The sequence below is a fragment of the Balaenoptera borealis genome (genome assembly GCF_965194805.1).
Source record: "Balaenoptera borealis genome assembly, chromosome: 7".
Classification (NCBI taxonomy): Eukaryota; Metazoa; Chordata; class Mammalia; order Artiodactyla; family Balaenopteridae; genus Balaenoptera; species Balaenoptera borealis.
The window spans coordinates 106,034,275-106,061,700 of NC_138864.1; the positions used below are offsets into that span (position 1 = coordinate 106,034,275).

Below are 27,426 nucleotides of genomic sequence, written 5' to 3' on the forward strand. Positions count from 1 at the left end.
TGGAGGTGGAATTAATGGAATCGATAAGACGTAGCAGTCATTAGGTTATGTGGATAAAGTAGGGACAAATCAAAGATAAGGGAGATTCTTAGACTGAGGGCTTGCTAGTGCTGCAATCAGAATAGGGGACAAGGAAAGGAGCAGAGGCGATTTAGCAAGAAGATAAGTTTGTTGAGTCTGAGGTATTGGCAGGACGGTCAAGGGGGAGATACCTGTCAGACACTGGGGGATTGGGTCTAGAGCTTAGAGGACAGTTCAGGCTTACATGTCTGTAGGTTCTGTGTGATCACAGTGATGGAGAACATGAAAATGGATGGGCTTTCCAAGGGAGGGTGCAGAGAGTGAAAAGAAAGAGGCCCAAGACATAACTGAGGGCAACAGCGGGAGACAAGACGAACAGCCCAGAGAGAGGACCCCAGTAGAGGGGAGGAAAGAATTTCACGACAGGGGTGGGGCACAGTGTCGCGCGCCATATAGAGATGGAGTAGGACTCCTGCTGAGAAGAGGTGATGAGATTTGTCAGTGAGGAGGTTACTTTTCCAAGTAGAGTAGAAAGATAAAGTCTGAGTAGCAGCAAGAAGTATGATAGTGAAAGTCTGTTGTCACGGAGTGGAAGGAAGCAGTTGTGGTGAGAAACAGAGAAGGGCAACTCCAGAAATTTCAAAGTTTTGAATAGGGTCTGGGGGAGTAGAGTGGGAATAAAGGGGGCAGATGGCAAGTACAGGAGAGAAGACGTTCCTATAACGGGGTGCGGGAGAGCCAGCGTGCGGGCACACACCTGTGCTTGGCGTTGGCTGCCTCAGCTTCCCTTGAGCCACATTTGCTTGCTTTTCACCTTCTCAGCTACACGACCGTGGGCTTTTTTTTAGTATCTTTATTATTATTATGCTATTACCTGTACTTATCTTCTGGTTCTGGGAAGTTAAACTCTGTCTTGCCTGAACTTTTTTTTTTTTATAACTTTTTTTAGGGGGTTTGTTTTGTCTTTTTTAGTTTATTTTTGGCTGCATTGGGTCTTCGTTGCTGCACGCGGGCTTTCTCTAGTTGTGGCGAGTGGCAGCTGCTCTTCATGGCGGTGCGCGGGCTTCTCATTGTGGTGGCTTCTCTTGTTGCGGAGCACGGGCTCTAGGCACGTGGGCATCAGTAGTTGTGGCACACAGGCTCAGTAGTTGTGGCTCACGGGCTTAGCTGCTCCGCGGCATGTGGGAACTTCCCAGACCAGGGCTCGAACCTGTGTCCCCTGCATTGGCAGGCGGATTCTTAACCACTGTGCCACCAGGGAAGGCCTGGACTTTTTTTTTAACCCAGCTTACAACGTGCTTTAGAGCAAGAGTCGGCAAACTTCTTCTCTAAAGGGCCAGAGAGTAAATAGACACTGAAATTTGAATTTCATACAGTTTTTCACAGGTCACAAAATATTTCTTTTTCAACCATTCAGAAATGTAAAAGCTGTTCTTAACTCATAGGTTGTACAAAAACAGGCAGTGGGTTAGATTTAGTCCTCAGGAAGTTGTCTGCTGACCCCTTTTTTATGATGCTAACCAAAAAAAAAGTGAAGGCCAATCTTCATCCACAGCCCAGAATTCAAGCTACTTATCAGGATAGGATGTATTTCTATATCCAAGATCAGCCTGTGGTCTTGAAGAACCTTGGCTTTTCAGAATTCCTCTCCTTTTTGGCTTGTTTTCATTTATTTCTTGAAGCATAAAGGTAGTGAGGTAGAAGGCTCTTCCTAAGAGCTTCTCAGCTCTCAGATTTTTATTCATTGTCCTTGCTTTGGGGGGTGTTAGTATTCCTGGCAGTAGCTGGGTTTTTTCTTCTGCAGTTCCACTGGCTGAGCATACTAATCTCTAGACACTGGGATTTCACTTGCCTCAGGAGAAGAAGCTCAGAGAAATTATCTACGAGTGGAAAGCTCAGTAAAGGCAATGGTTTGGAAGTGTACTCCACACATCTCAGAACCATTTTGTTCAAATAACAACACAGCTTGGTTTAGAAAAAGTCACTCTAAATTTATGCGAGTAAGCACCTTTTACATTTGCCTGCCAGGTGTGTGGCAGGATACCTTCTGGAAGCTGGTAGTCGCAGGATCCACGTGCAGGTTTCCTGTGGCTTTCTCCGTACCCCCGGAGCTGTTCTCTACCAGCCTGGACAGGAGATTCAAATCGCTCTCTTTATCCATGAACATGGAATTTAAAAGACCAAGATTGGGGTTTGGGGGGTACCAAAAATGACATTTATTTTTATAAATCTAAGTTTCATTTGATTCAGAGATAAAGTTACGTGTTTAAAATAAGTCAGAAAAAGCAAAAGTTGAGGTTCTCATAGAAACCAACTCCCCCTCGCTGCTCAGACATGGGTTTGCGCTTGTTAGGTGCTGTCTCCATGGTGCCACAGTGTTACGTAAGAGTGTGAGCCGTGTAGCTCTCTTGTCGCTGGAAAGACCACTGTGGGCCTAGCTCTTGACCTCAGACGCTTTGTTTTCTATGTAATGAGGCTATGAGGTGGCTGTTTTGATATGGATAATTAGGAGAAACTCAATGGAAAACATTTTTAAAGGGCACAGTTGTTTCATTCTGCTCCTAGTTGGTGGTGATATTATTGCAGCTGCTGCTTACAGCAAACCCCCAAATGAACATGTGTATCGGGAAGCCGACAGCCTGCCATCTCCAACCTCCCCTTCACAAACACACCCCCAGAGAAAGCCTGGCTGGCTTATCCATCCCTTCCTCGTCTCCTCCTCAGACAGTGGTCAGTGATTTAGCATCTAACACTCACTCTCCTTAAAGTCCCAGAAGTAAGAGATAGTAGAGTTCCTTATAAACTCACCAAGCATTAACTAGTATGCATACGGGAACTCAAAAGAGGACACTGTTATCACAGGTTTGTTGCATCTATTTTTGGTAGGTTTTTCTCCTCTCTGGCGTTCGTTTAGCACACAATTATTGAGTATCTCCTTACTGTGGCTCCAGAGAGAACTAGCATACCCCTCACCTCCAATAACTGCAGAATGGGATCCACCATTGACAGGCTGATAACTGGAGATGAGACTCGAGACGTCACCCCTCTCCTAGTGGTCACACTATAGTGACTTGTGCCGGAGAAACTTGTCCCTCCCTTCCGTAGATGCCTCCCTCCATCCCTCCCTTTCCTCAAAGGGAGCTGAAATTCCCGTCACATTGTGGAGAATGGATCTCATTGCTCCTGTCCCCAATTAACTTCGGTTTCTGGTCTTTCAACAAATGCATCAAACATTACCAAATCAGGGCAACCTAATAAAAGTCTCCCCCAAACAACTGGAACTATGAAGTAAAAACAGCTTCAGTCTCGGCTTTTGCCCAGTTCCGACTCCCCTGACTACCATTACCTGAGGAGTTTGATCCCTTTAATTAGGATTCCTTCATTCTTCTTTTATCCCTTTATTCTCGTCACTGAAAGAGCCTTAGCAGTGACACGTTCCAGAATTGGCCCAGAAGATGCTGCCTCCCCCGAGGTGGTAACAAAATAGCGGCTTAGAGAACAAGGGCAAGAATGAAGAGTCTGAGACAATGCAAAATCCTGGTTTCGTTTCTGACCCTTTCAGTACAAACTGAGGCCTTGTGTCGTGTGGAACTAACTCTTGGGAACCCACTGGTCTACCGTTTGCCTTGCTGTTTGGGCCATCTTGGGAACGTGAAAATATAGGACCAGCTGGTCCTAAGTGGGACGGTTTGCCGTTCTCAATTGTTAACTGACTCACTGACGACATTTGCAACTTGAGGCCTCCAAATGATTTCTGCTTTAAAGCTTACGAGAGAGGACTGAGAGCAAGCTTTTTTGGTACACGAGGTGCATTACATTTCTGAGCTCCAGCAATGTACAGCGGTTTGGCCTTGCATTGTAGGTTCAGGTGGTAACCACATTGCTTAAGGTTAGGCGGGTGACCTATCTGCCTCTGCCTTCTGTGCCGATGGCTTAAGAGTTCTGGATTCTGTTCTTGATGCTTAGGGAAAGAGTAGAAAAGTAAGACTGTGTCACTTTTCTTGGACTACATACGGAGTTCAATGTCTAACTGTCTGTGTGAAGTGGGGTTTTTTTAATTTTGTTTTTCATTGGGGGGGAAGGATGGCAGGGGAAAGTATAGAAATGGAACTCATTGAATGCAGGGGTAGAAATCTCTGCTGAGAGTCTGTGAGGTATAAGTTGGCCAGCCGTAGCAGCAGGAACTCAGGCAGAGGTATTGGAGTGCAGTCAGTGTGACAGGAAGCTTATTTTGGTGTTCTTTCTGTGCCTTGCCTTGTCCTTGACGTTTACTCCAGGGGACTGTGTTTATATAGAAAGAAGGGAGAGGTGCCCGTGGTTTCCTATCTGGGAAACTTACAGCATTTCATAGCATGCTTACCCGGGGTCCTAGAGACCAGGGGTGAAGATGCCCCGTGACATGAGAGCGTCTGGTCCTCTGTCCCTTTCCCAGCTGTCTGTCCCCCAGCTCTGCTTAGCTCCGCTTTATCTGCTAGCCAGGCATGTGCCACGTGCTAGCCGATGAAGCCTGTGTTTGTTCTGAAAGCCCCACCAGAACGGCCATTTTGTCTCCGCTATGGTTTGATCAACAAAATTTGTTAAAATTTCAGGGAGCAGTATTTAAAGCAGAGGTATTTTGACTTGAATATTACTTAAGAAGTCTCTCCCTAAATATAGGAAGTAAAACCATAGCTCCCTGGTCTGGGCTGCTTTCGCAGAAGCAGAGGGATGGGCTTTGTGGCCACCTCTCGGCTTTAGGATCAAATAATTGCCTTTTCATTTCCATTGGAAAACTTACTGATGACCCCGTGGTCATCCCCACACTAAGGTTTTCCGATATTTCATCCAGATTTTCTTTCCCCTAATAATTACACCCCCTGTTGTTAGGCTAAGCATTTTCCCTCCTTTTTGTGTTTACACCTTTCAAATATTTGCAGTTTGTTATCGTGTCACCCTCTTAGTCACCGCTCAGCCGAGCTGTACAGATTTAAGCACCTTTAATCTGGCCTTTCCAGGCAGGCCTGCCCACCCCTGAGTCATCTTGCACTGCTCTCTGAGTGCGCTCCAGGCACGGCCGCCTGGAGCCGAACGCGGGGCCACGGGTGGGAATTGTTCTCCTCCTTTGTCGAGTTGGAAACTGAACACAGCTGCGGTGCAGCAGCCTCAGGTCTCGCTCACACTGCTGGTCGGTGCTGCCCACGTCCCCTGTGTATGTGAGTTGCGTTTCCCAAATGTGCTGATTCAAAGACCCGTGGGGCAAAGGGTGTAGCTGTGCTTTCTTTTTCGTCCTTGAAGTGTTGTGTCACCATGGGGAAGTGGGATGTGTGTAATTAGGAATTCTGTCAGCCCCTCTCCTGGTATTTGCATAAGGTCTATGACCCTGACTGTTCATGAGCCGTTTCCTTCTCTGTGTATGGACTTCTGTCCCAGGAGTATTTTTCACGAATGTTCACTCAACATTGCTTGAGGATCTACAGTGCCACTGGGTGCTAGGCAGTGTGTCAGATGCTAGAAAGATCTGAATAAGATACAGTACCCACCCTAAGAAGCAATTTAGTTTTAGTTTAATTTGGGTTGGAAATGCCAGGTTCTCACATAGGCTTGCTCATGGTAGCAGCGAGAGGAGAGAGCAGATTTATGGGAACATCCATGAAATTCTTAAACAGCATCCAAGGTGAGGTCAGATCTCCCAGATCCCGGAACACAGAGGGCGGTCGTGGGGCTGAGGTTCCGGGACCTCGCTGCAGGTCTCTGGTGTTAGTGCTCCGGTGTTGATGCAGCGCCCTCCGCTCCTTCCTCCTGCTCCTGACGGGCTGATGTTCTGCACGCTGCCCGGTTCAAATTCCAGAAAGAATCTTTCTCACCTGTTACCTTTCATTTCTCTTTAGACAGAGCTTTTTTTTTCCCTCTGCCAGCCTGCTATAAATTGACTATCCTTGAATCAAGTGCAGTAGCGACTCTCCCCTCCCTCCCTCCCTCCCTCCCTCCCTCCCTCCCTCATTTCTCACCTTCTGCTCTGCCCTCCATCCCCAACTTCTGGTCGGGGGAGAGGACAGAAGCCAGGGTCATGTGCTGGAAAACAGCTGCCTGAGGCTGACCCTTAGCAAGGGACATGGCAGTGGCGAGCCCACGATTGACTTGTCTGGTGCATCCTCCCAATGCATCCACCTGCCGTAATCCAGTTATGTGTTATTTCTTAACATTCTTCACCCTACAGACTGAATGGTAAATTCCGTCACCAATAGCATACTTCATACAATGGCAGGGGAAAATAATATTGTCATGCTGCTAATTAAGCTTCACTAGGACAAAGCCAGTCTTTTTCATCACTGAGTTTTCACCTCCCAACCCACTGCCTAGCCCAGAGTAGGCACTGATTTGTGAAACGGGGGGAGGGAAGGTCTGCCGAGGGAACTCGCCAAGTATCTGAAGTAGGCAGAGGGCGAAGGTGAGGTCTGCGTGTGTCCTCTGCCCTCGCCTCCGTAATGTCTGATGTAGTGACGAGCACACAGTGGACAAGCAATAATCACCCTCAACTAATCCTTCCAGTTGGTTACTGTTTCCACTAGAGTTCTGCTTCCTGCTGTGAGTGCCTGGTCTCTTGTTTGCTGGACTAAGTGCCACTGGGAAGCTGTCGCTTCTACCGGAGGCAGATTTGCCATACTCGCCATACTTCCCTTTCACTCCCAGTAAAGAAAAAGCCACCATGCTTTGAGCCCAGCTTGATTATCATAAAACTCAACATATAGTGTAAAATATTCAGAGCGATGCACGACTCTCTCACATAGCCATCAATAGACTCTTATATAGCCATTATCGTATCATTAACAAGAATTTGTCCTTTCATTCCACAGCTGACTGACCAAAGTGTTTGTGTTAATTGACCTAGTTAGTCAATGTCTCTAAATGTATAATTTCTTTTTAACAGAATGCTCTTATAGCCCAGCATTTTACATTTGAGAGGAGGCACCCTGTACTCAGGGAGTCAAGCCTTGGGTGGGAAATCTCAAAAGGGCATAACCCAGATTGTAGGATTTTCTGGCTAGGGAAGAATTTGGAGTTTCCTCATTTTACAGACAGAGACCTTGGGGCTTGGAGAGAGGTTTTATACTTCATCAGTGGCAGAGTAGAAACCAGAAATGATATGCTGATAGCTAGTGATGAATTTTCTCTTTCTAAACTGTACAAGATCAGGCAAATCCTCTTTCTGTTTTGTTTTTAAGTAGTCTTGGTCAGCCATCATATCCCAGAAAGCATAGAAAAGGAGTGAGGAATGATGGGTTTATTCCCTACAGGCAGGTCTGTCTGTCAGGCTTTAAAGAGGTCAGGGAGCCCCCAGAGCAGGGGCGGGTGTGGCTGGCCTGCCTCTCCGGCATCTGCCCTTGGCGGAAGTCAGCTGCACCTGCCCCGGGGGGGTCTCTCTCTCCATTCTGCCCCCCCACCCCGACCCCATCATAGGGAAGGAAATGTTCAAGAATGTTGGGGAATTTTTTTTTTTTAAACAAAATGTTTGTGGTATATGAATGGCTTGCCCGAGTCAGGGGTGAGCTTGGCAGTAGACCTGCACCTGTGGTGTTGGGAGCATAGCAGACTTAATGTGCCCTTGTCAGGGCCTTATCGGGAAAGACAGCGGTTGGTGGTGACGTGCACAATTCAGAACCGTGGGCTCTTCCTGGCCTGGCTGTGGAGGGCTTCTGGAACCCAGTGACACCTCGCTTCCTCCTCACCGTCTCGGGCGCTCACCTTTGCCGCCGGTGAACCTGCCCAGCTTGGCCTCTGCAGTTGCTTTCAGAGACCCCAGCTTTCTTTCCCGTGATGTGCTTTCTTTAACCTTTTCTAAGTCTGTTGTATCGGTAACAAAGCGGCCCAGCCGGCCCAGCACTGCAGTGGCCTTTGAGTCGAGGTGCAGCGTGAACGGTGTTTCCTTACTGGCCAGGCTCTTGGGAAGGGAGGGCTCGGTGGGCCTCTTCTTGCTGATGGCACGTGGCCTTCCCCTGCTTTCAGCAGCCGTGTCTGTCTTTCCAGCCTTACGATGTTACCTTGTTTGGCTTGCTCCCTGTTAGTGGACAGCATATTTCTCGCCCTGTTCCTTGATCCCTTGGGACACAAAAGCCAAGTCCCAAAGCTGGTAAGTAAGCACTCGGTGTAGACTTTGACCTCTCCAGGAGGGCCGTCAGGGCGCCCAGTGTTCTGTCTTCACACCCCAGTCTTCTCCCGGGGTTCACCAAGCCGTGGGCCTTGCCCCACTAGAGGTCTTCAGTTAATTCAGTGTCATAACCGAATTTTTTTTCATTAATGAAATAGAGAAGACAGCGTGTCACATGTAGTCACGATTGACCACTGCTCTGTGGAAACTTTGCCGTATATGTGTACATACCCGTATTTAAGTGTGGGGTGGGGTCATAATCAACGTTAAAAGTTTGAAAAACGCTCGTCTACACAGTCCGTCTACAGAAGTAGCTTGGCTCATAGGTTTCTAACACTCAGATATTCAATATTATAAAAACCCTTCCCGCTATCCTGGCCCCAGCTGTGAGCCCTGGTCTGGTAATAGATTCCACCTCGCCCACCCACTCCCTGTTTTGGGGTCCCGCCTAGGGCCGGAACCTAGGGGTTCCCTTGCCTCTGTGCTCCAGTCCGACGGTGCCTGCACCTCTGCTATGGTGACGACCCGGTGCCGAGGGCCCGTCCGCCATTACGTGTAAACCCCAGCTGTGTCTCCACTCGCCTGCCCGACAAGAAATCGCGTCCCCAGGCCCTGCACTCCTGCCTTGTCTGACACCCTCTGGGGACAGCAGTGCTCGACTCCAAAACGGGGCATTTGCTCAGTGGCTTTAGCATCTGACAGTCTAGGGTTCAGATTGGCCCCTTAGTAGCGCGGTGATTTGGGTACTTGGGTCAATTCATAGATAGTCAAGGATGCTCAGTAAGTACTCATTTTTCCTGCTCTTTGTCCTCCTAGCGCTTACACCTGGGTTTAGCTGGGTTTCACTGTTTGCTACCTGCTCCCACTGGATCTATTGTTAAGATACAACCTCTCTCTATCCTAGTAAGTAGTGTCGACTCAGCCATCCCTGACCCTGAGCTGAGATGTGACATTGAGACAGGTTTTGACTGGGAAGGGGTTACTTCAGAGGAGACAAGTCCAAGAGAGGGAAGAGTCAGCCCAGCAGAAAGGGAAGTAAATGATAAAAGCAGAGATGGTATTCTTGTTCTCAAGCAAATTTTCTGTTCACTTTCCTTTCTCTTACCTGCCTGCCTGACAGGAATTGATGTGCTTGGATGTGTTTACTTTTTCCACTTCAAGGGCAGGGAAACATCCTGGTTCAGCTTTCTCCTCTTGAAGAGCTGGAGCCCAGCTCCTGGCAAGTAGAGGGACAGTGGAACGTAGGCCCTCCTTCGCCTCTGGGTCCACATGCAGTGGTTGGTGTTTGGTCACCACGGGCCCATGGGTTTCTCTCCAGGAAGGTGATCTGAATCCATTTCAGCGTGATGTGTTCAGCTCCCTGGGCTCACGGGGCCATCTTGCTTCTCAGTTTAATCAGTTGGTGGTCTCCCAGGATTCAGAGAGGGCTGCTGGGGTCTCTTGCTCTCTTGAGACTTCACAATACCAAGGCAGCTACAGGAATAGAGTGGGGACATCTGCTCAGCTAGGGAGACTCTTTGGGTCCTTTAAGTGACACAACAGTCCACCAACAGCACCCCAGTTCTGCCCCATCCAAGAGTCAGAAACAAACTGAACACTTGTTTTCGCGTTACTCTTGTCTCCTCAGCAGTGCTTTACCTATGGTTATGTGACCAGAAGTTTCAGTAGAATTGTTTATTTTTCTTTCTGACAATTATAATTTTTGCTTAGTTCACAGATGCAGAATGAAAAATGTTTTTGGCTATTATTAATGTTGTAAGAATCATGGCTATCTTTCATTTTACTTGTTCCCCCATCTCTCCTTTCAAGGTTAATCTCAGGCTTTTTGCAAGGTTAATCTCAGGCTTTTTGGTTCTATGAGTTTATTGATGTCTTTCTCAAAAATCAGTTCCACTTCTCCCTCACAGCCTGGCACTGAAGTGCCGGGAGAGAGTGAGGCAGCCCTGGTGCTCTTTGCCCAGGTGACGCTTGGGTAGGGCTTTCACCGTCCCCTTCTTCGTGTGAGGAGGAGAGTGGTCCTGGCACCAGCTCCAGCCGCTCTCCTGCTGCGGGTTCTCTCCTTGTGCCGTGCTCCCCGTCCAGCGTTCTGTTTGATGTCATGTGTTCCTTTTTTGAGGCTTGGAGAGAAAGCTCTGTTCTTGAGCTTCTGAAAGACCAGGGTATAAACTATTACCTTTCCTCTGAGCTCCATGACCTTGAATCTGTGCTGTGGCCAGAAACATGAGCAGCCACCTGGCTTCATCCGTAAGGAATGTGCCTTCAGTCCCGGCAGTGGCGGCCCCTCTTCTCCCAAAGGCGCCCAGCAGGTGTCTGCAGTAGCCTAGCTGCCCTGCGGCCGCCCCTCCCTGTGCCAGATCTTTTGTAACTTCACCCGAGGCTGTTTGTAAATAAGAGCTAACACCTTCCAGTCCTGCCTTATCGAAGCAGGAGAGGCCGGCAGTTACTTAGCCACACGGGCACTAAGTGCATATTCCTCCTCACCACCCCCATATTTTGATTATTTTCTTTTCCTATGTCTCTAGCCTAGTTCAAGTCTTGGCTTCGTAATTACAGCTGCAGTTTGAATATTTTGGAAATATTTATAAGTCTAATCCAGACATTAAAATGTGACATAGTTCATGGCCTCTCACAGGTGACCACTGTTGGTGATAAATATTTGCAAAATGAATGATTGGATCAAAGAGAAAGAAAAGGCAGTCTACATTGGTTAGGAGCACCTGTATTGTATAAAATACTGCCCTTGAATACGTAGGAGTGTGAAGGGTAAGATTTTTGCCCTCAGGAATCTTATAGTCTAGTTTGCAGATTGAAAGATGACTGAGATTCTGAGAGTGGGTAATTGTGTCAGTGATAATAATGGTAAAATAAAAAGAGCTAAAATGTATTGAACCTTTCCATATGTCAGGCATGGTACTAAATATTTTACCTAATAACCTCCCCTAGTTCACCCAACAGCCATGTGAAGTAGGTTTTTACAAATAGGACAGCTGAGGCTTTGAAAGGGTTCAGTAACTTGGCCAAGGTCACAGATCCTAGTAAGTGACAGTTAGGGTGTGAATCCAGGCCTGTCTGGCTCCAGACACATGATACTTCATCAGGATTCTGTTTTTTCTCTCTCTCCTTCTAAATGAAATACTGATGGTACTGTCGTCCCAAATATAGCCAGAGGACAGAGGGGGAAGCTTATTTGAAGAGGAAAATGACACCAAGTTAACACTTTTGAATTGGATGTGAAAGTCAGATAGTAAAGAGAAAATGGCTGGAATGGCTCTCAGGAGGCAGAATGGCTGGGGGTATCAGTGTAATTTAGGTGAGAGAGCCATTTATGTAAGTGATGGTTAAAGCAGTGAGACTATAGGCCTGTAAGGAGCGAGGAGTCCAAGATGAGGATTCATGCCACATGTTGGGGTATGTGTGTTTCCTGCATATCTTATTTAGAACTCCCTGGATGGTCTTAATAATTCCCAGATTCTGTGACTGGGATCTCCTCTTCGCTGTTGCTGCTGTGATAGTGTTAGTTTTTCCCACCTCCAGAGAACTAAACGCCTCCCCTTCTACCACTGCCTCTGCCCTACCTCGTGTCATGGCATTCTGATCAAATGCCTGTCTCGTTACAAGGGTCAGGGGACCATCCTTGCTGGATACCAGGCCTAGTGGACCCCTTTTCATCACAAATTCTTCTTTTCTCCTGGCACAGGCATCGAATGCCCCCGAGGAGCCCGAAACCTCCCAGGCTTGGTGCAGGAGGGAGAGCCGTTCAGTGAGGAAGCAACGCTTTTCACCAAGGAGCTGGTGCTGCAGCGAGAGGTAGTGCATCTTCCAGGGGCTTCTTGGATGAGGAGGGGGAGAAAGTGGGGCTCACTCGGTCTGATGGCAGAGATCAGTCTGTCCCTTTTTCCGGTGCTCGGCCTTCCACGGCCATGATCCATTCTGTGTCTGCCCACATCCTGTTCCTTGAGCCCTGCTTCACTGGCCAGCTGCCCTCCAATTGCTCCTCACCGTGGGCGTCCTGAGATGTGGGATGAACACCAGGCCGGCCCAGCCAGGATCCTAAGGCAGAGAGCTTACGGCCTTGCAGTCTCCTCCTTGGCGAATTAGCTGAGCTGCCTGCCTCCAGCTGGATTTAGAAGCTTGACTAACCCTGTCAGGGGCCAATTTTCTTTGAACGTTTATTTGTATCTTTTGAGTAATTGCATTTTCTGTAGCGGGTTTTCTGACTTAATTTAATTGTATTTTTGTTTCTGCCTGTTGGGCTGGCTCTCGCAGGCAGGAGTTAGGCTGCTCAGCTGCCATGGTGCCCATCTACCTGCTAATTTTTATCAAGTCATAGTCAACAGATCCATCTTCTTTCCAGGAGTATGCCAGTCACTCATCCTGCTAGGTGGGCACAAAAAAGGAACAGTGGGGAGTGTGCTGGGCTCAGGCTTAGGATTTTAGATCTGCCTTTTTTCCTTTTTTTTTTTTTTTAACAAACCCATAGGATACCTCCTGCTTTAATGCAATATCATAATACCCATAGAGTGAAAAAGATTATGGGGGTTCTAGAGGTTATCTTGCTCATGAGTCTTTGTAGGTTTTTGGGAGCAGATGTGTGGTCTTCTTTGGGTTGCTGAGTGATACAGATACCTGTTTATAAGCTTCCGCATCTCTCATTTTGATTTGAAACGCCAGTGAATATATTAGGGGGGGTGCTTAATGCCCTTAATTGTCTCGTCAGTCTCACATTCCGCTCTGTTTTGTTTGTGGTCAGATGCATTTGTTTGTGAAGAAGCCATCCTTACGTTGGCATGCAAGGTGTCTTTCCCCTCCCCCCTATTTTGTAACTCCGAGACATAGGTTGAATTGTTATCAGTTAAAGAGAGCTTCCCACTAGAGAAGTATTTCAAGAATCCAAACACTCCTGTTGTCTGTCAGTAGCTGTTGAAATTTTTTGACGTTGCACAGGAATTAGGTCGAAGGGCCAGATATTTTAGAATTTCCCTCTGTAATATCCCCTTTGGATAATGAACTACAGAGCTGTTTCATGTTGGAATAAGCAGGTGAGTGCCCTCAACGTCATGACTTAAAGACTTTACAGAGGGAGCAGGACCAGACGTTGGTTGGTTGGCTGTGCTTTGGATGGGGGAGGCAGTCCCCTCACTGGACCGCCGAAGACGTTTGTTAGTAACACCCTCAGCACTTACTCTCTAAGCCACATTTCTGTTCTTTGTCACCAGCGTCCTCTTCCTGTTGTTGCCCATCTCCTAAAGCTTCTTTCCCTTTCTTTTTCAACTCTTGTTTCCCCAGCCACTTTTCTTCCTGATCATGTTTCTGGCCCGCTGGTGATATCCAAAAGCACAAGGGGGTCAAAGAGAATACTGACCACTGAAAGGAGTGAGTGGCCCAAAACTCTTTTACTCTCTCATGGTTATTATGACCTTACCTTTGTCTGTGTATTTGCTGATATTTGATTGTTGAAAAAGATAAAAAGTTTTCCCCATTTTCGTTGGTGCCTCTGACATGTAAGTTTGCAGATCCTTAGTCTAATCCAAAGTTGATATTGATCTTTCTTGGTTGTAATGTCCCAATCTTTCATAGCCGTGGGTTGGGGCCTCTTGATCGAGAACATTTCTACATTTTCTTAGCTGTTTGTATGATTACTTGGGCTGACTGTTTTGAAAGGTCTTTATCCAGAGGAAAGATGGGTATGGCCTAGACAAAGGATAACTTGAGATTCTGACTAAAGGAACCAGTTACAGCCTACTCTCCTGGGCCATTTCCCTTTATATAACATATGAAAACTCTTTTCTGAACGGTGTAGGAATGAAGAGAGGGTTTTGTTTTGTTATAGGTTTATTCACTTACTTCTACCTGTATAGTACCTTCATTTTTATTCGAGGGGTTGTCCTGGGGAGCGTTTCTCTTTGCCATCTTCCCCCCACCCCCCAAGGATCTAGAAAAGCCTGATGGATTGGTCGGTCCTTGGATGTAGAGGTCCTTCCCACCGTTAGGAGAAGGGCCGCGGGGCCGCCTGGATGGCTGAGCAGGGCTCCGCAGCCTCTCAGCGCACACGGCTCTCACCTTCAGGGCGGCCTCCACTCCAGGAACTCCTCTGGGGCCGAGCTGCTGTCCTGTGGGCCGAAGTTGAATGGGTTTTCTTACCTTGTGCCTGTTCCCTTGATAATCACGTTTAGCTCAGGTAATCAGGTGTTGTGAAGATGTGATTGGCCTTGACCCTGCCCCACCCCTCCCCTAAATTCTTTTTTATTATCTTATTTTTGGGCCAGGATTTCTCTACCCCCTGCCTGCTTTTGCCAGTCACTATAAATCTCTCTCGTGTAGGAAAGGAGTAAGTAGCCCATGGATCTCGTGATTTCACAGCACCTCCTGGGCCCCATGTGTGATCCCACAGAGAGATGGCCATTAAGTTGGACTCCAGAACCCGTAGACTGAATTGAGAAGGATTCAGTGAAGTAGGGGAGAGACTGTGTAATGACCACCGCCCCTAGGTCAGCCCCTGCCGGGGAGCAGACAGAAAGCTGGGGTGTGGGGTGCCTGGCCCTGAAAAGCGACTCCTTGTTTATGAGGTGGGTTGTCTTAGCTTTGGGCAGACAGAGCAGGAATTGCTGCCTGTCTCCTTCTCAGTTTTGGGTGGAGACAGACTTGTAGTCTTTCCATCCCATATCCTCATGTGGAGCCTGTACCGTCTCACACAAGACTCCTCTCATTTCAGCTGGCCCCCGTTATCTTGAGACCTGAGAGCCTGCTTTCCTGAAATGTGTTTTTACGATGACACTAGTCAGGACGGAGTGCCTGACATTTCTGGCCATCACTCAGCTCATTTTCCTGAGTGTCTCCCCTGCCACCTTTCATCACCTTTCTTCTTTTTCTCCGTTTTTCTACATGGTCCTTCTCCTCAGCCATTGGTTCCTCTTGGCTTTTGTTCCTTTCCCTGAGTCGGGAGTCTGGGAGGACTGTTCCAGGTCAGTGGTCTGGGTGTTCCGGTGGTGCTGCCAGCTTCAGGTCATTAACAGTAAGCTAGACACCATGTCATTACCTGATTCTCTTTGTGACCTTGAAGGCCAAAGCAGCCAAGAAACTCTGAAAGGCCTTCAACAGTTCTTCTCAGCCTCACTCAGCTGGTGTATAGCAGGGATGGGCAGACCCGGCCCACTGCCAGTTTTGTAAATAAAGCTTTATTGAAACACAGCCACACTAACCTTTTTATGTACTGTCTATGGCTCCTTTCATGTTATAACAGCAGAGTTGAGCAGTTACAACAGGATATGTGGTCTGCAATGGCTAAAAATATTTACTGTCTTTTTATCAGAAATGTTTGCTGACGGTGCTGTACAGGTTTTGTCAAGTTGGGTTTAAATGGCTTGGTACAGCCCTGAAAATGAGTTTGTTCTCATGTCCCCGGGCTTTGAGGGTGGGCTACTTCTGGACCACACAACATGAGATCATTGTGTCCCATTGGACGGCATGTGCTTGGTGACACCCCCTTTGCCAGGCACCCCCCCTCCCCCAATACAGCTGCCTCTTTCAGGCAATTCCCTGCCACATTGCCAAGGACAGGAAGATCTGGTGTAATTTCCCAAATGGGGAATTGTGCCCGTTGCTAGCGTCTTCCCAGAAGTAGTGGTGAGAAAGAGCATTAGATAACCGGCTTAAAAGTGCAGACTCCGAGGTTTTCACACTCCAGTTATCACGTGGTCCTGGGTAAGTGATTCTTTTCTGCCTTGGCATTCCTATCTAAAACATTGATCCAGCAATCCCAAGCCATCCTCTTCCTTTTGAGGCCCTTCCTGTGAATAAAACAGTCCTTTGGGATCTCTCCACACCTTCGTTTCGGAAGGCCAGCTAGCCAGCCCTCGCTCACTGACCCGCTGCTGCCTCTGCAGCTCTGTTGGGAAAACCTGCGCTTTTAGAGAGGGGGGCGTAAAGTATTATTAAAAGAGATCAGTGCCGCTGTTGAACCCTCTTCACAGTTCCAGGCTGTAGGAGGTGCAGCTCCCGGGGAGGGGCTGGGGGCTCATTTCCAAGGCCTTTCTCCGTGACCCCTTTGTCCTGAGATCTCCGAAACGGCCCTTTGCTGATGCCTGGAAAATGACGTCCTCGTGCTGGACAGCGAGCCGAAAGCTCTGGCTGCTGCCCTGACCTATTTCCCTTCTTCCTGCTGGCATCAAAAGGGAGGATGTCCCCCCCCGGGGAGCTCATTCTGCAGGCTGCAGCGGCCAGGGCTCAGTCCTGGATGCCCTCCCTCCCACTACCCGTGCTCTTAAAAACAAAAATGCGTGAAAGCATTACAGGCAACTGTTGCCGTTTGAAGAGCAAGTATTTATGTTTCAGAGAAATATGGACTCAGCAGTGAATATTGGTATATATTTATGGAGGGGTTTGTCTGGGAAAGAATACTTAAATAAAAGGAAAGTGGTTCCTTCTCCTTTGTTTCAGCACCAAGTGTGCTGCATCTTGTCTGAAAAAGATAAACCGGTCTAAGCAGTTCACCACTGATGTAAATAGTGTTTTCCCCACGCCCTGTCTTTGCCCAAAGCACTGTGGTATGTGCCCTGTCGCCCTTCCTGCTCCTGTCTGTCTGTGTGGGCCCCTTCCCTGTCCAGGAGACGCGTGGGAGGCGGAACAGTAGCCACATTACTTCTCCAGATCAAGGCAATGAGGATGGTTCCAACCACGGGGAAATCCACCAGGGTGGAGGACACCCACTGCTCTCCGACTCTTGTCAGTGCCGTGCCCCTTGGCAGCCCTTGCTGAGCCGGGAATAACAACCTACTGGAAAAGCAAGCCAGCCGTCCAGCAATGTTGCACTTACTTGTACAAAGACACCCTATTCTAGATTATCTCTACCACTTCCCAGGAAAGAGGGAAGGCAGTAAGGACAGCTTTCTAAACAGCTCTCTTATCGCAGGAGGCGTTAAAGGCTATTTGGGGGCTAAGGCTTTTCTCACTTCCCCGCACATTCTTGACAGTTCATCACCCACCAGGGGTCTTTCAGTCTGTTTTTTCAATTAATTTAAGACTATTTTCTTTGACAGGGTTGGGAGGGGGTCAGGTAAAGACTCTCTGTCTTAATAGTGATCAATTTTGTATAGCATTTTCTAGTGCAAAAGTTCTTTCATATATAATATTTTGTTTTAATCTCACAGCAAACTTATAAGAAAAATATTATCCCAAGATTTACAGTTCTGGAAACTAAGATGCAGAGTGAACTGCCTCTATTCACAGAGCTTATTGTAGGACAAATACCAAAACCCAAATGTCTGTATTCCCAATCGAGTGCTTTTTCTCCCCCAATCTTGCCAGTTTTGCTATTAGAAGTTGGTCATTCTTTTTAGCCATACTGTATATTTCTCAACCCTCAAATGTCTAGAACTAATAAATTAGTAAAGGATCTCCCTAGAGGTCCAGCACTGACTGAGTGGTCAGTGCCACTGGGTCTGATTCAGGGGGCTCTCAAGACTGCAGAGGGATCTGAGGAATTTGCTGTGGCCCTGCCTCCCAAAATATCGACTCTCCTCTTGTCACAGTTCTTGTATCTTTTGAGTGCCTGATTCCTGCTTCATCTGTTGCTTGGCCTTTGTGGGCCTTAATTTTTGTATGATTCCTTGCTAACCTGTCTTCGTATCAGTTTGATCATGTATATCCATATTTCTATTTCTAACCTTTCTTAAAAGAGAAATCTTGACTTAAGTGCATTGTTTATAAATACGTAACTCCCCGTTGCGTCTGGGATGAAGTTTAATCTCCTTAGTTTACGTATATCCTTGATAACCTCTCAACTTCATGTATCACCACTACTCATTCCACAATCTGCACCTCATCAGAACTGACTTTATTATACTCAGGATTCCCCATACATAACATTCCATTCCATCTCTCCCACCCCTTGGGTCTGCTTGAGCTCTCCACCCAGTATACCAACCACCCCCCTTCTTTGCTCTCTTATTCCCACCTGTCCTTCAAGATATGCCTCCTCCTCTCAGAAGCCCTCCCTGGATCTCTCAGGCTGGGTGAGATGGCCTTCTGTCAGTCCCCAAAGCACCTTGTCCATACAGACATCTGTCATGTACTGGCCAATGATGTTGAAGGCATCTGTCTGTATTGGTTTCCCCACTACATTGTTAGCTCCTCAAGGTCAAGAAGCATGCTTTTGTCTTTGTTCTTCGTATCTTGCCTCATGTGTAAGAGATACTCAATAGATAAATGTTCATTAAATCGACTAATTGATTCCCTGTGACCTAATTCTGGAGACTGGGAAGAAGGCCTGTTCTTGTCTGTTACTGTTCTTCGGGAAAGCTCTCTAAGCTTAGCATTTGCGGGGCAGAGAGGGAGTCTCTGGAGTATAGAGGTTGGACACACAGCTGCTAATTTAGGAACTTCTCATTGAAAAATTCCATTACTCAGACCTGACTGTGTGCTTCCTATGGGACCCTGACCTCCCTGGGTCTCCTCATCTTACAGATGGGGTAATAAGATAATGGTATTTGAATGCTTTGTTTTGTTTTTTTTAATTCTGGTGTTCACAAAGAAAGTGTTAGTGTCCCTTCCCCACTCTCCTAATATGGGCTACTTGTCTCTTTCCCTCCCTGGTTGTTTTCCATCCTCTGCTTTTGTTGATCTAACTATTAAATGAGGTGAAGCGTTTATTTTGAAGTTCAGATTCCTGTTCACTGATAGGTTGTAAGCCCCACATGAATACCAGGCTGTTATCTGCTCACTTACAGCCCCTTCAATTCTGGGCTCCTGCCCCTTGCCAAGTATCTCTAAAAGCTCTAGAAGGAGGGCCTTCAATTCCCATTTTAGTCCCATTCAGTGAAAGTGGCATCAGAGTGAGAATAGGTGAGGCTAAAATGAAGACTGTCACATTGTCCTTTCTTCCCCCTTCCCCTGGCTGCTGGTCCCCCTTATCGGCTTTTAAGCTCCTTGGGAGCCAGTCACCGGTCTCTTCCCAAGCAAGCTCAGCAGTGTGCGCTGATGGGTGCCAGCAGCGTGCTGGCTCCAGTGGGATTCCTCTCTGCGAAGCTGCTGGCTCAGCTGGCTGTTGTCTGTTCCCCTGTTCTTCAGCTTGGAACTTTCAGAGCTAGTCAAGCATAGAATTGCATCCATTCTTCTGAAATAGCTGCTGGGCCTAATCCTTCTTTGGCTTGGCCAAGATCCTATTACCTGTAATTATGTCATACAGCCTGACTGGTATAGGTTTGATAGGCCTCACTGCCCTCCAGAGGCTAGTGTTTGCATCCCGGGCTGGCTGTTGGGATTGTGGGCAGAATAAGGTTTAGGCCCACAAGAGATTTGGCCTCCTTAGGATATATAGGAAGGTCTCAAGAAAGTAATTCTATCTCAGGGAAGAAAATCCTTTTCAGCAGAGGTATTCTTCCTTTCCCTGGACAATGGGTCCCTACTATTGTAAACTCTTCCTTGACAGACTTCTGTATTTTTTCTGCCAGTTCAGTTTGGTTTTTCTTAATATTCTTTCCAGCACAAGGAAATTAGAGGTATAGTCTTTAGACCTGCCGCATTCTGTTTCCTCCACAAGTAGAAGCCTTGGCAATGCTAAGGCAGTCCCTGGCACTGGTTTTTCCTTTCCACCTTTAGTTCTAACCCACATCAGTCCCAGAGTAAAGCTGTAAAAGGCTCAAACATGACTTCCTCTTGCATCTTTCTGCTATAATAGTCCATAGTACTTACTTTGAACTTCATCTAAATTGAGGCCTGGAAGCGAGTATAGTGGACAGTGATTGCCGCTGGAGAATGCATTTACTGGTTTGCTAACAGATTATCACTACAAACGTAAGGTCGTAAAAATCCTTCAAACAGAACCTTGCTAAGCAGAACCCCTGCCACCTATGGTATTCGATACTATCTGCCTGTCTGACATAAAACGATGTTCTTTATGAGTCATCCCTGTGGAAGATGGCTATTGCCAGGCACATTCAGCCTCCTGGTCTACCTTCTGTAGAACTATGGAGAGCCTCTGACCTGGAACAAATGGAGAATTGCAATCAGGAGGTAAGAGACTGCTGGACTCCTCAGAGGTAAAGGTGCCTGCCGGGTGAGCTGGGTGCCATTTATTTTAATTTAGATATCTCTTACCTCTTCAGTCACCCTGGATGTTCACTGCTTCTTAAGCTTTGGTTAGGGTTCTCTTTTAAAAAAAAAAAAAAGGCGGGGGGAGCTAACATTCTTAATATAATGACAGAGGGCTGAAGAAAAGGGACTCAGAATTTGTGTTTTTTCACATGAAATCCCTTATTATGAAGTCTGTCCACTTCTTTCTGGAAGCCTAATCTGGAAATTAGTTCTGTTTCATTAATACCTTCTGACTAGCAGATAATATTTACTTTTCACACGCAAGACGGCCTCATATAGACTGCCCACTCTGTTTCCAGAAGAGCTTCACCTCAGACCCCAACACGTTGGCCCACGCCCATGTAGACTTGAGTGTGAGCTTTCATGCTGGCATGTTCAGGGGTTTTCAGGCCCCATGCCTCCCTGTTCTGTTTGTCCTAACTATTCCCAGACATGCCCACTGCCTGAATGTTAATAATCCCCTTGGAATTATATAATTCAACTGATATCATTTTAGAACACGGCTCTTAATAGACAATAGCAGGGCCACCTGAGCTGCCCGCAAAGAAAAGCGGACTGTAGATTGCATTTGCTCTCCAGGTAATACTAACATTCTGGTTTTTCACGTGTGACTCCCCCAGGGACGCAAGCCTGACTGCTCTGGTGGATGAGCCAACCTTAACCCTGCCCTCCTCTTGCCATTAGCACGCCCACTGCTTGTGTCTGTTGCCACGGACTGGACGAGATCCTCTGGGTTCCAAACCTGGCTTATAGATGAACTTCCCACTTGCCGCTCTACCCATGACAGTTTCTGGTCAGCTGAACTTAAATGGATTTTGGAAATGAAAGTGACCAATGGTCTGTTATGAAAAGCAGTGGTGCATGAAATAAGATTATGAGCAAGCTTGAGAATTAACAGCAGAGATCCCCTAACCTGGTCTGAACAGCATGTCTGCCCATTTAAGGACATCTTTCCCTTCCTGGCCACTTAACAAAGACTCTGTTAGTAATGTGTGCAGAGTCAGACCTGGGTTCTCATTCCAGGTTCACCATGTACTGTGTGACGTTGGACATGATCCTTACCCTCTCTAAAACCAGGGCAATCTCAGTGCGTAATAGAATTCAGTATGAGTGGTGCCCCTGGGGTTATGCAGTGCAGTCGACCTGCTAAACCTAAGTGCCTCACTTATAATGAGGGCACTTGCTCTATAGGGTTACTGTGGAAATAATGTATATATGTAATGTGCCCAGCACTGGTGCCCTCGTAGATAGTAAACACTCAGTGAGCAAGAGCTCACAGCATCATTTTTATTATGAATGAAAATTCTCTTGGAGGTTAGCTAAAATCTAGGATTGGAACTTCACCGAGGACAAACCACCATAGCCAGAGCAGGCAGGGTGGGCTGGGCACAGGCCTGTGTGTTGGGAGCATTTAAGTAGAATCAGGGGTCAGCCAGTCTTTTTCCTACAAAGAAGATAAAAGTTGGGGTCTCTTTGCCGCTGCTTCTGCACCTTCCTGCACATTAGAACAGCTTCTTTCTAGGCAGGGTCACATTCAGTGGAAACACTAATGCTGAGAGGTCCTGAACCTACACACAGAGCCTCTTCTAGACTTGACTGTGGACCATAGATAAGCCACCCGTCACCAAAGAGGGGGAAGCCAGGACTCCATACATACCACGTGGACATCTAAGAAGGAGTGGCTTGAGTATCTGTGCCATTCACTCCGACTGCCATGGGGTATTTGGAGGATGATCTGCCAACACCAAGGGCTCTCCCATGCTTTCTCTATACTGGACTCTGACCTTACTTATTTCCCAGTGTCACTGGGACTTGAAAATGGGGGATACAGGGATGACTTATTTAGAGCCTGGCTGGTCCACGCTTCCTTGTCCTCTGATGGTGTAGTGGTGGTCTTTTTTGTCTCCATACCACCTTACCATGACCACATCAGTCTGATTGCCATTGAGTTTATCTTTGATCTGTGTTCAGTTGGAGGGCTGGAGGAAAGTGGAGTGCCAGGCAGGAGCTCTAAAGAAAGATCTAGATGTTAGCCAGTATTAAAATGGATAAAAAAAGAACCCACGACAATCCCTTTGGGACACTCATTGCAGCAAGAACAAAAGCTATCCATTGAACCAGGAATGAAAGGTCGAATTGGAAGCTGCTTCACCGTGCCATTTTTCTTTCCAGGTTAGCATAATGCCTTCCTCTTCTCCCTTTCCCTTCTCTTGGTACACTGGAATTCTGTGTAATGGTCACCAGAAAAGGATCTTGGCATTGACTGTATATACCCAGAGGTGGAAGGTCATGCACATAAGACCAACAGGTCCGTCCTTCCCCAGCCAGAGCCCTGCATTCGCCACTGCACTTCAGGAGTCTCTCCAGCGCTTGCAGTGCTGGGATGCCGTTACCTCTCCAGTTAAATAAATCTACAACTACTGACCCAGGATTTTTATAGCAACACTGCAACCTTATATGAGGAGATGCAACAAATAGTGCATTACCACTGATTGGATATGGATTTTTGGCCTGGCCACTTGCCACTTGGTAATTTTAGAATAGGGTCACTTTCGGAATTGGAAGATTCCTTGTAAGAGGATACTGGTATTTGCTAAGTAGTTGTTGCTTATCTTCACGCCCTCTTTTAGCTGCACTCTCGCTCCTGAGCGTGGGGCCGGCCTCTCTGTTTGCCTGGCAGAGGCGGCCAGAGCTCATCCTTCATCGGTTTGCAGGGCTGCAGACGTGGCCGTTTCCAAACGCCCAGGGTGCACTTAACCACTTCCTCCTTCTAATCTCAGCACTTCCACTCTAAACACATCAGCAGCTTTGTAACTTGCATTTTATTTTGCTCTGTGTTTTGGCCCTTCAGGTATTTGTGGGAGGAAGGTGGGGAGACTGGCGAACTGTGTTGTCATTGATTTCAGAATTACACAATCACGCCCTGAGTCACCGTCCCTGGAGAATCATGCCAGGGCTCTCACTGCTTTCACACATGGCTTTTTATGCTTGGGTTCTGTTTTATATTTGACATGTGACTGCCTACCTTGGTTTCACCATCTGCAAAATGGGAGCACTCAGCCCTGTTCCACCTGGAGAATGCTGAAAGGCGTGGTGGCGAGATCCCTGAGGAGCCCCTTGTCATTCCCACATATGCAGTAAAGGGTTGCCAGGCCCCAGATGACAAATAACCACCCACAAGCTGAGGGCACTGTGTGGCCTGGAGAGGAAGCTCCGGTCAGACAGTTTTTTTCCTCATCTGCATCTGAATAGTTAGACCCAGTTGATGAAACAAGAGAACTGTCGTTCCTGGACCCTGAGATCGGACCATTCTTTACCTCATTGAGCTAACCTTGGGTCATATTTCCCCTTTCCCTCTGCCATGCCATCTGTCTGTTACATTGCCTCTCACTTGACATGACTTTGGTTCTAATAAGCAGTACTTCGTAAACAGCAGCTGTCCTCGAGCACTGAAGAATTCTGTCTTCCTTAAAGCCAACTGGTTGGGCCAGGTCCTGAGAATCAGACACTACACGTATGTCTTTCTGTTATGGGTTGATATGCCCGTCTGTGGTAACAGTGTGCCCTGTTTCCTGCTTCACTGGGGAACACTGTATTTACATATAACATCATCAAGCCTGTCTGCACGTGATCCCTGGATTCAGGTCCAACCTCTCACCTTTTGATCTTTTTGACATGTCTTTCAGCCCAGAGTGTTTCAAGGGTCATGCTTGAACCCCGGAAGCCAATGTCTTTGTCAGTAGCAAGTATGATTCAAGATAGGTAGCAGATAAAGGTGAAACTATCTAGTTTTTCTGGGTTTTTTTTGCCAGTTGACTCAGGGGGTGGGGTTAGTACAGCGAAGCTAGAGATTACGCTCGAAGCATTTGGTTCTTGCTTCCCCATACAGAATTTTAGGCAGTTGTTGAGATAACCTAGCCAAACACCCCTGAAGAATGGCAAAGTCAGCAATTCACGAAGCCTTGGGATCAGCAGCGCCTCTCGGTGTACAGGAGGAGGAGCCACGTGGCTTGTATCAAGCCCATGAGGTGCGGAGGGAGCCCCAAGGCTGCTCTCCATGGCAGCCCTGCCAGGGGTGAGGAGGGGCTCCAGCTGACACGTTCACACGTCCCCTGAGCATCCTTAACACCCAGTGACAGGAAGACCACCTCCAGGGAGGCCCCGCGTTCTCCCACTGCCCAGACTTCTTCTATCTGCCCTTCCTCTCTCACTTCTTCACCCTCCCTCTTGTGTTTCTGTAATTTGTACAGTATCATTGAGAGGTGTTGAAGAGATCAATAGCAGTTCACCTTTTCCCTTATTGATTAAAGCGGCGGCAAGGACAGATGGCAGGCAGTCCCCATTCATTCAGCATGAGCGATCCATTTCCTACCAAGCCATCAGTGACCTCTCCCTCTGCCTGTTACTTTGCTGGTCTGCAACTTGGGCTACTCTTGTTTCTGGGCTGCTGTAACAGGAATGAGAGGACCACTGGGTTCGGCTTGTATAACCAAAGCTGGGTGGGGAAGGAGACTGCGGGAAGAGGCTGGGAAGCCTGTTCTTTGACTTGTGGCTTTATTTGAGGGGCTGGCCACATGGGCTGTACTCTCAGGAAGAGGCGGCGTGGCGTGGCTGCCTCCCCCAGCACTTCCCTCCCCCTGTCCTCCTGAAGTGCACAGCCTGCCTTTAGTATACATTTTTCTACAGAATGTAAACTGAGTACGCTCAGTGAAAAGCCCATGACCCCTGTGAGCTGGCTGTTTTTGCAGTCCGGGAGCCTTAACTTTGGCTCAGCCCGAGGGAATAAGTGGGGTGGGGAGCGGGGGAGGAAGGGTTCTTACGTTAGGAGGACTCAGTTTCCACCAGGGGTGAAGAATGGAGACAGTTCTTATCAGCTGCTTTCTTTCTCACCTTTAGAAACAAGCCCCAGAAGGGTGGGTGCGTGTGTGTGCGCGTGTGTTGTTCTGTTCTCCCTCAGTGGAAACACCCTCTGGCTCTCACCTGGGGAAGGTGATGGAGACCACCCCCCCCAAGGCCCAGCCCCTTCATGACATTTCAGGCGCCAAGCACTAAAGAGTTGGTTTTTAAAACCTGCGTCTCGAATGGCAAATATTATAACATCACTCACCTGGTGGGACGCCAAGGATCTTTGAATCCCAGGGCACTTAAGAGGGAGGTTGGCCCTGACTGCAGAGGCAGCGCTTGGCTCACCCAGCCTCTTTTCCCCTTCTGTGTGGTGGTTTGAATTTTGTTGGTTCTCTAGCACGTACCTTTACACAGAAGCACCTGTTGTCCACCATGCCCCGCAGGGTCGTTAAGCCCTCTCAGTCCCTCCACAGCATGAGCCAGTTCCAGAAACTCCAGTCAGTAGAGTTCTGACTGCGGAGCAGCGAATGTTTGGAGGGCCGCCCGGAAGCTGCCCCTGCTCCGTGACCTGCGCCACCCGGCAGAGGGAGCCACTTACCTGAGCGGGCACTTCATGGGAGTCGCGTTCCCGGAGCTGTGGTTGCCGTCAGGCAGCTTGCAGTCTTCCGTGTCAGCCCGAGCACAGGGCCAGGCTTCTGCGGAGGAGCACTGCCATCGCAGTCACGTATCCTGAGTGAGTGCCCAGTGGGTCAAGGTCACTATTTTGGATGCCCCTCTCCCAGCAGGGAGATTTCGCTAGAAACCCAGTGCCACTATGTCAGGTAGCTCTGCGGTCTGCAGGTGCCAGACCCGGAGAAGGCAGCCAGCTCTCTGTGAAGCTGGTTAATTACATGTGAAGCTGCCAGCAGGACGATTGTTCTTTCCCTATGGATCATTAGTAAACCGTCCTGGCCTGCATAGATGGGGCGAGGGAAGTCTCTGACAATTCCATCACCTTCCTCGGCTTCATCAGACAGGTCTTCCTTTCCTCCCTTTCAGTCTAAAGCTTTCAAAATGGCTGGGGAGGAGGAGAGGAGGGAAAAGAAGTTTCCACTTAATGCACGTGTTTCTCTCCTGAGCTGGAAAGTGGCCCCCTGCTTTCAGATCGTCTTGGCAGCCAGAGTACGGAGGGTTCGAGGCTTGCCATGGGTGGGAAGTGCTAGTGGCTCAGCTCCTAATATATTTGCAGCAAACTACAGAACGGGCCCTATTTGGAGACGAGGCAGCGAGTGCAGCAGGTGGCAAACAGTCCTGCTCCACTAGGGCCCTGGATGGGCACCATCTTCTTCCTTCAGCCAAGGCAGCCTCAGTTCCTGCTATGCCTGAGTGCAGAAAGCATTTCTGGTTTTTTAGAAGCTTTTAGGCAAAGATGGGAGAAGGCAAAGCCTTCTAAAATATGGGAAATATGGGAAACTCAGTCTAGTTAAAAACACTGCCCCGTCAAACAACCTAAAATAGAGCTTTTCCTTTGTCAGAAGAATTTAGAATAGAAATCTACATTTCTCCATAGAGCACTGAGTGCAAAAATAAAAAGGATTATAAATAGAAATAAGCATGACCCATTCAGCTTCCAAGGACTTGAGCGTACAGCCTTCTGAATACTGCCTTAGAGCATTTTATAGCTATGAGGCCTCTAGGCGTTATACTGTCCAGTCCAGACGGTTCACAGTGGTTGGGAGCTGAGGCCGGAAGAAGGTAATCACTAGGGCACGTTCACGCGGTGATTCACAGACCTGCCGTCTCCACGCTCCCGTTGTATTGCTCCCCTCTGCGCCTCCCAGGCAAGAGCCACCGCCACCTGTCCATCCACTTGCAGCACAGGTGGCAATAACTGGAGACTGTGACATCGGTGGCGTGTAAAAGGGAGTCAGGTGAATGTGACAGGTGGACAGAAGCGGTGAGCACGTGTGTTCTCTACGCTCCGTTGTGAGAAAAGAACAAGAAGCTAAGTCAGGAGGAAGTCCTCCGGGGCCTCTGCGTTCTGTAAGGAAGACTCGCTGGACAAGGGTGCCGAGAGAACGGCAAAGAGGACGGGAAGGCCTGCCAGAGCGGGAGGAGGACAAGTGTCTGACCCACCTGGAATCGTCCACTGCTTTTCCTGACATGTGAATCGTAGAAGAGCTGCTGTCTTTCTTGCCAAAAACTAAGCTTCACGAGAGCCCAGAAGAAACAACCACGGAGTGCCAAGTCGAGGGTTTTTTCTTTTTCCTCTGTGTGCGTGTGTTGGGGGTGAGGAGGGCAGTTTACAGAATTGCTTTGCTTCGCTTTTCTCACTGAGAGAGGGGGGTAGGGGTCAGATTTCCTAG

The 27,426-nt window shown here is 48.0% G+C and overlaps 2 protein-coding genes across 4 annotated transcripts in view; one reads left to right on the forward strand and one right to left on the reverse strand.

Moving 5' to 3' along the window:
- SND1 (staphylococcal nuclease and tudor domain containing 1) overlaps window positions 1-27,426 on the forward strand; it is a 415,142-nt gene that overhangs the window by 308,212 nt on the left and 79,504 nt on the right. Inside the window, exon 16 of the mRNA XM_082400014.1 lies at window positions 11,844-11,953. Coding sequence (XP_082256140.1) covers window positions 11,844-11,953 — 110 coding nt within the window. The remainder of the gene's footprint in view (window positions 1-11,843; window positions 11,954-27,426) is intronic.
- The window catches only part of LRRC4 (leucine rich repeat containing 4), a 58,927-nt gene that overhangs the window by 10,213 nt on the left and 21,288 nt on the right, over window positions 1-27,426 (reverse strand). Inside the window, exon 3 of one of the 3 annotated variants that reach the window (XM_082400059.1) lies at window positions 11,963-14,256. The exons of 1 other annotated variant lie outside the window; for it this stretch is intronic. In XM_082400059.1, coding sequence (XP_082256185.1) covers window positions 13,979-14,256 — 278 coding nt within the window. In that variant the 3' untranslated portion in view covers window positions 11,963-13,978. One more of the 3 variants, XM_082400062.1, reaches the window with a different exon arrangement.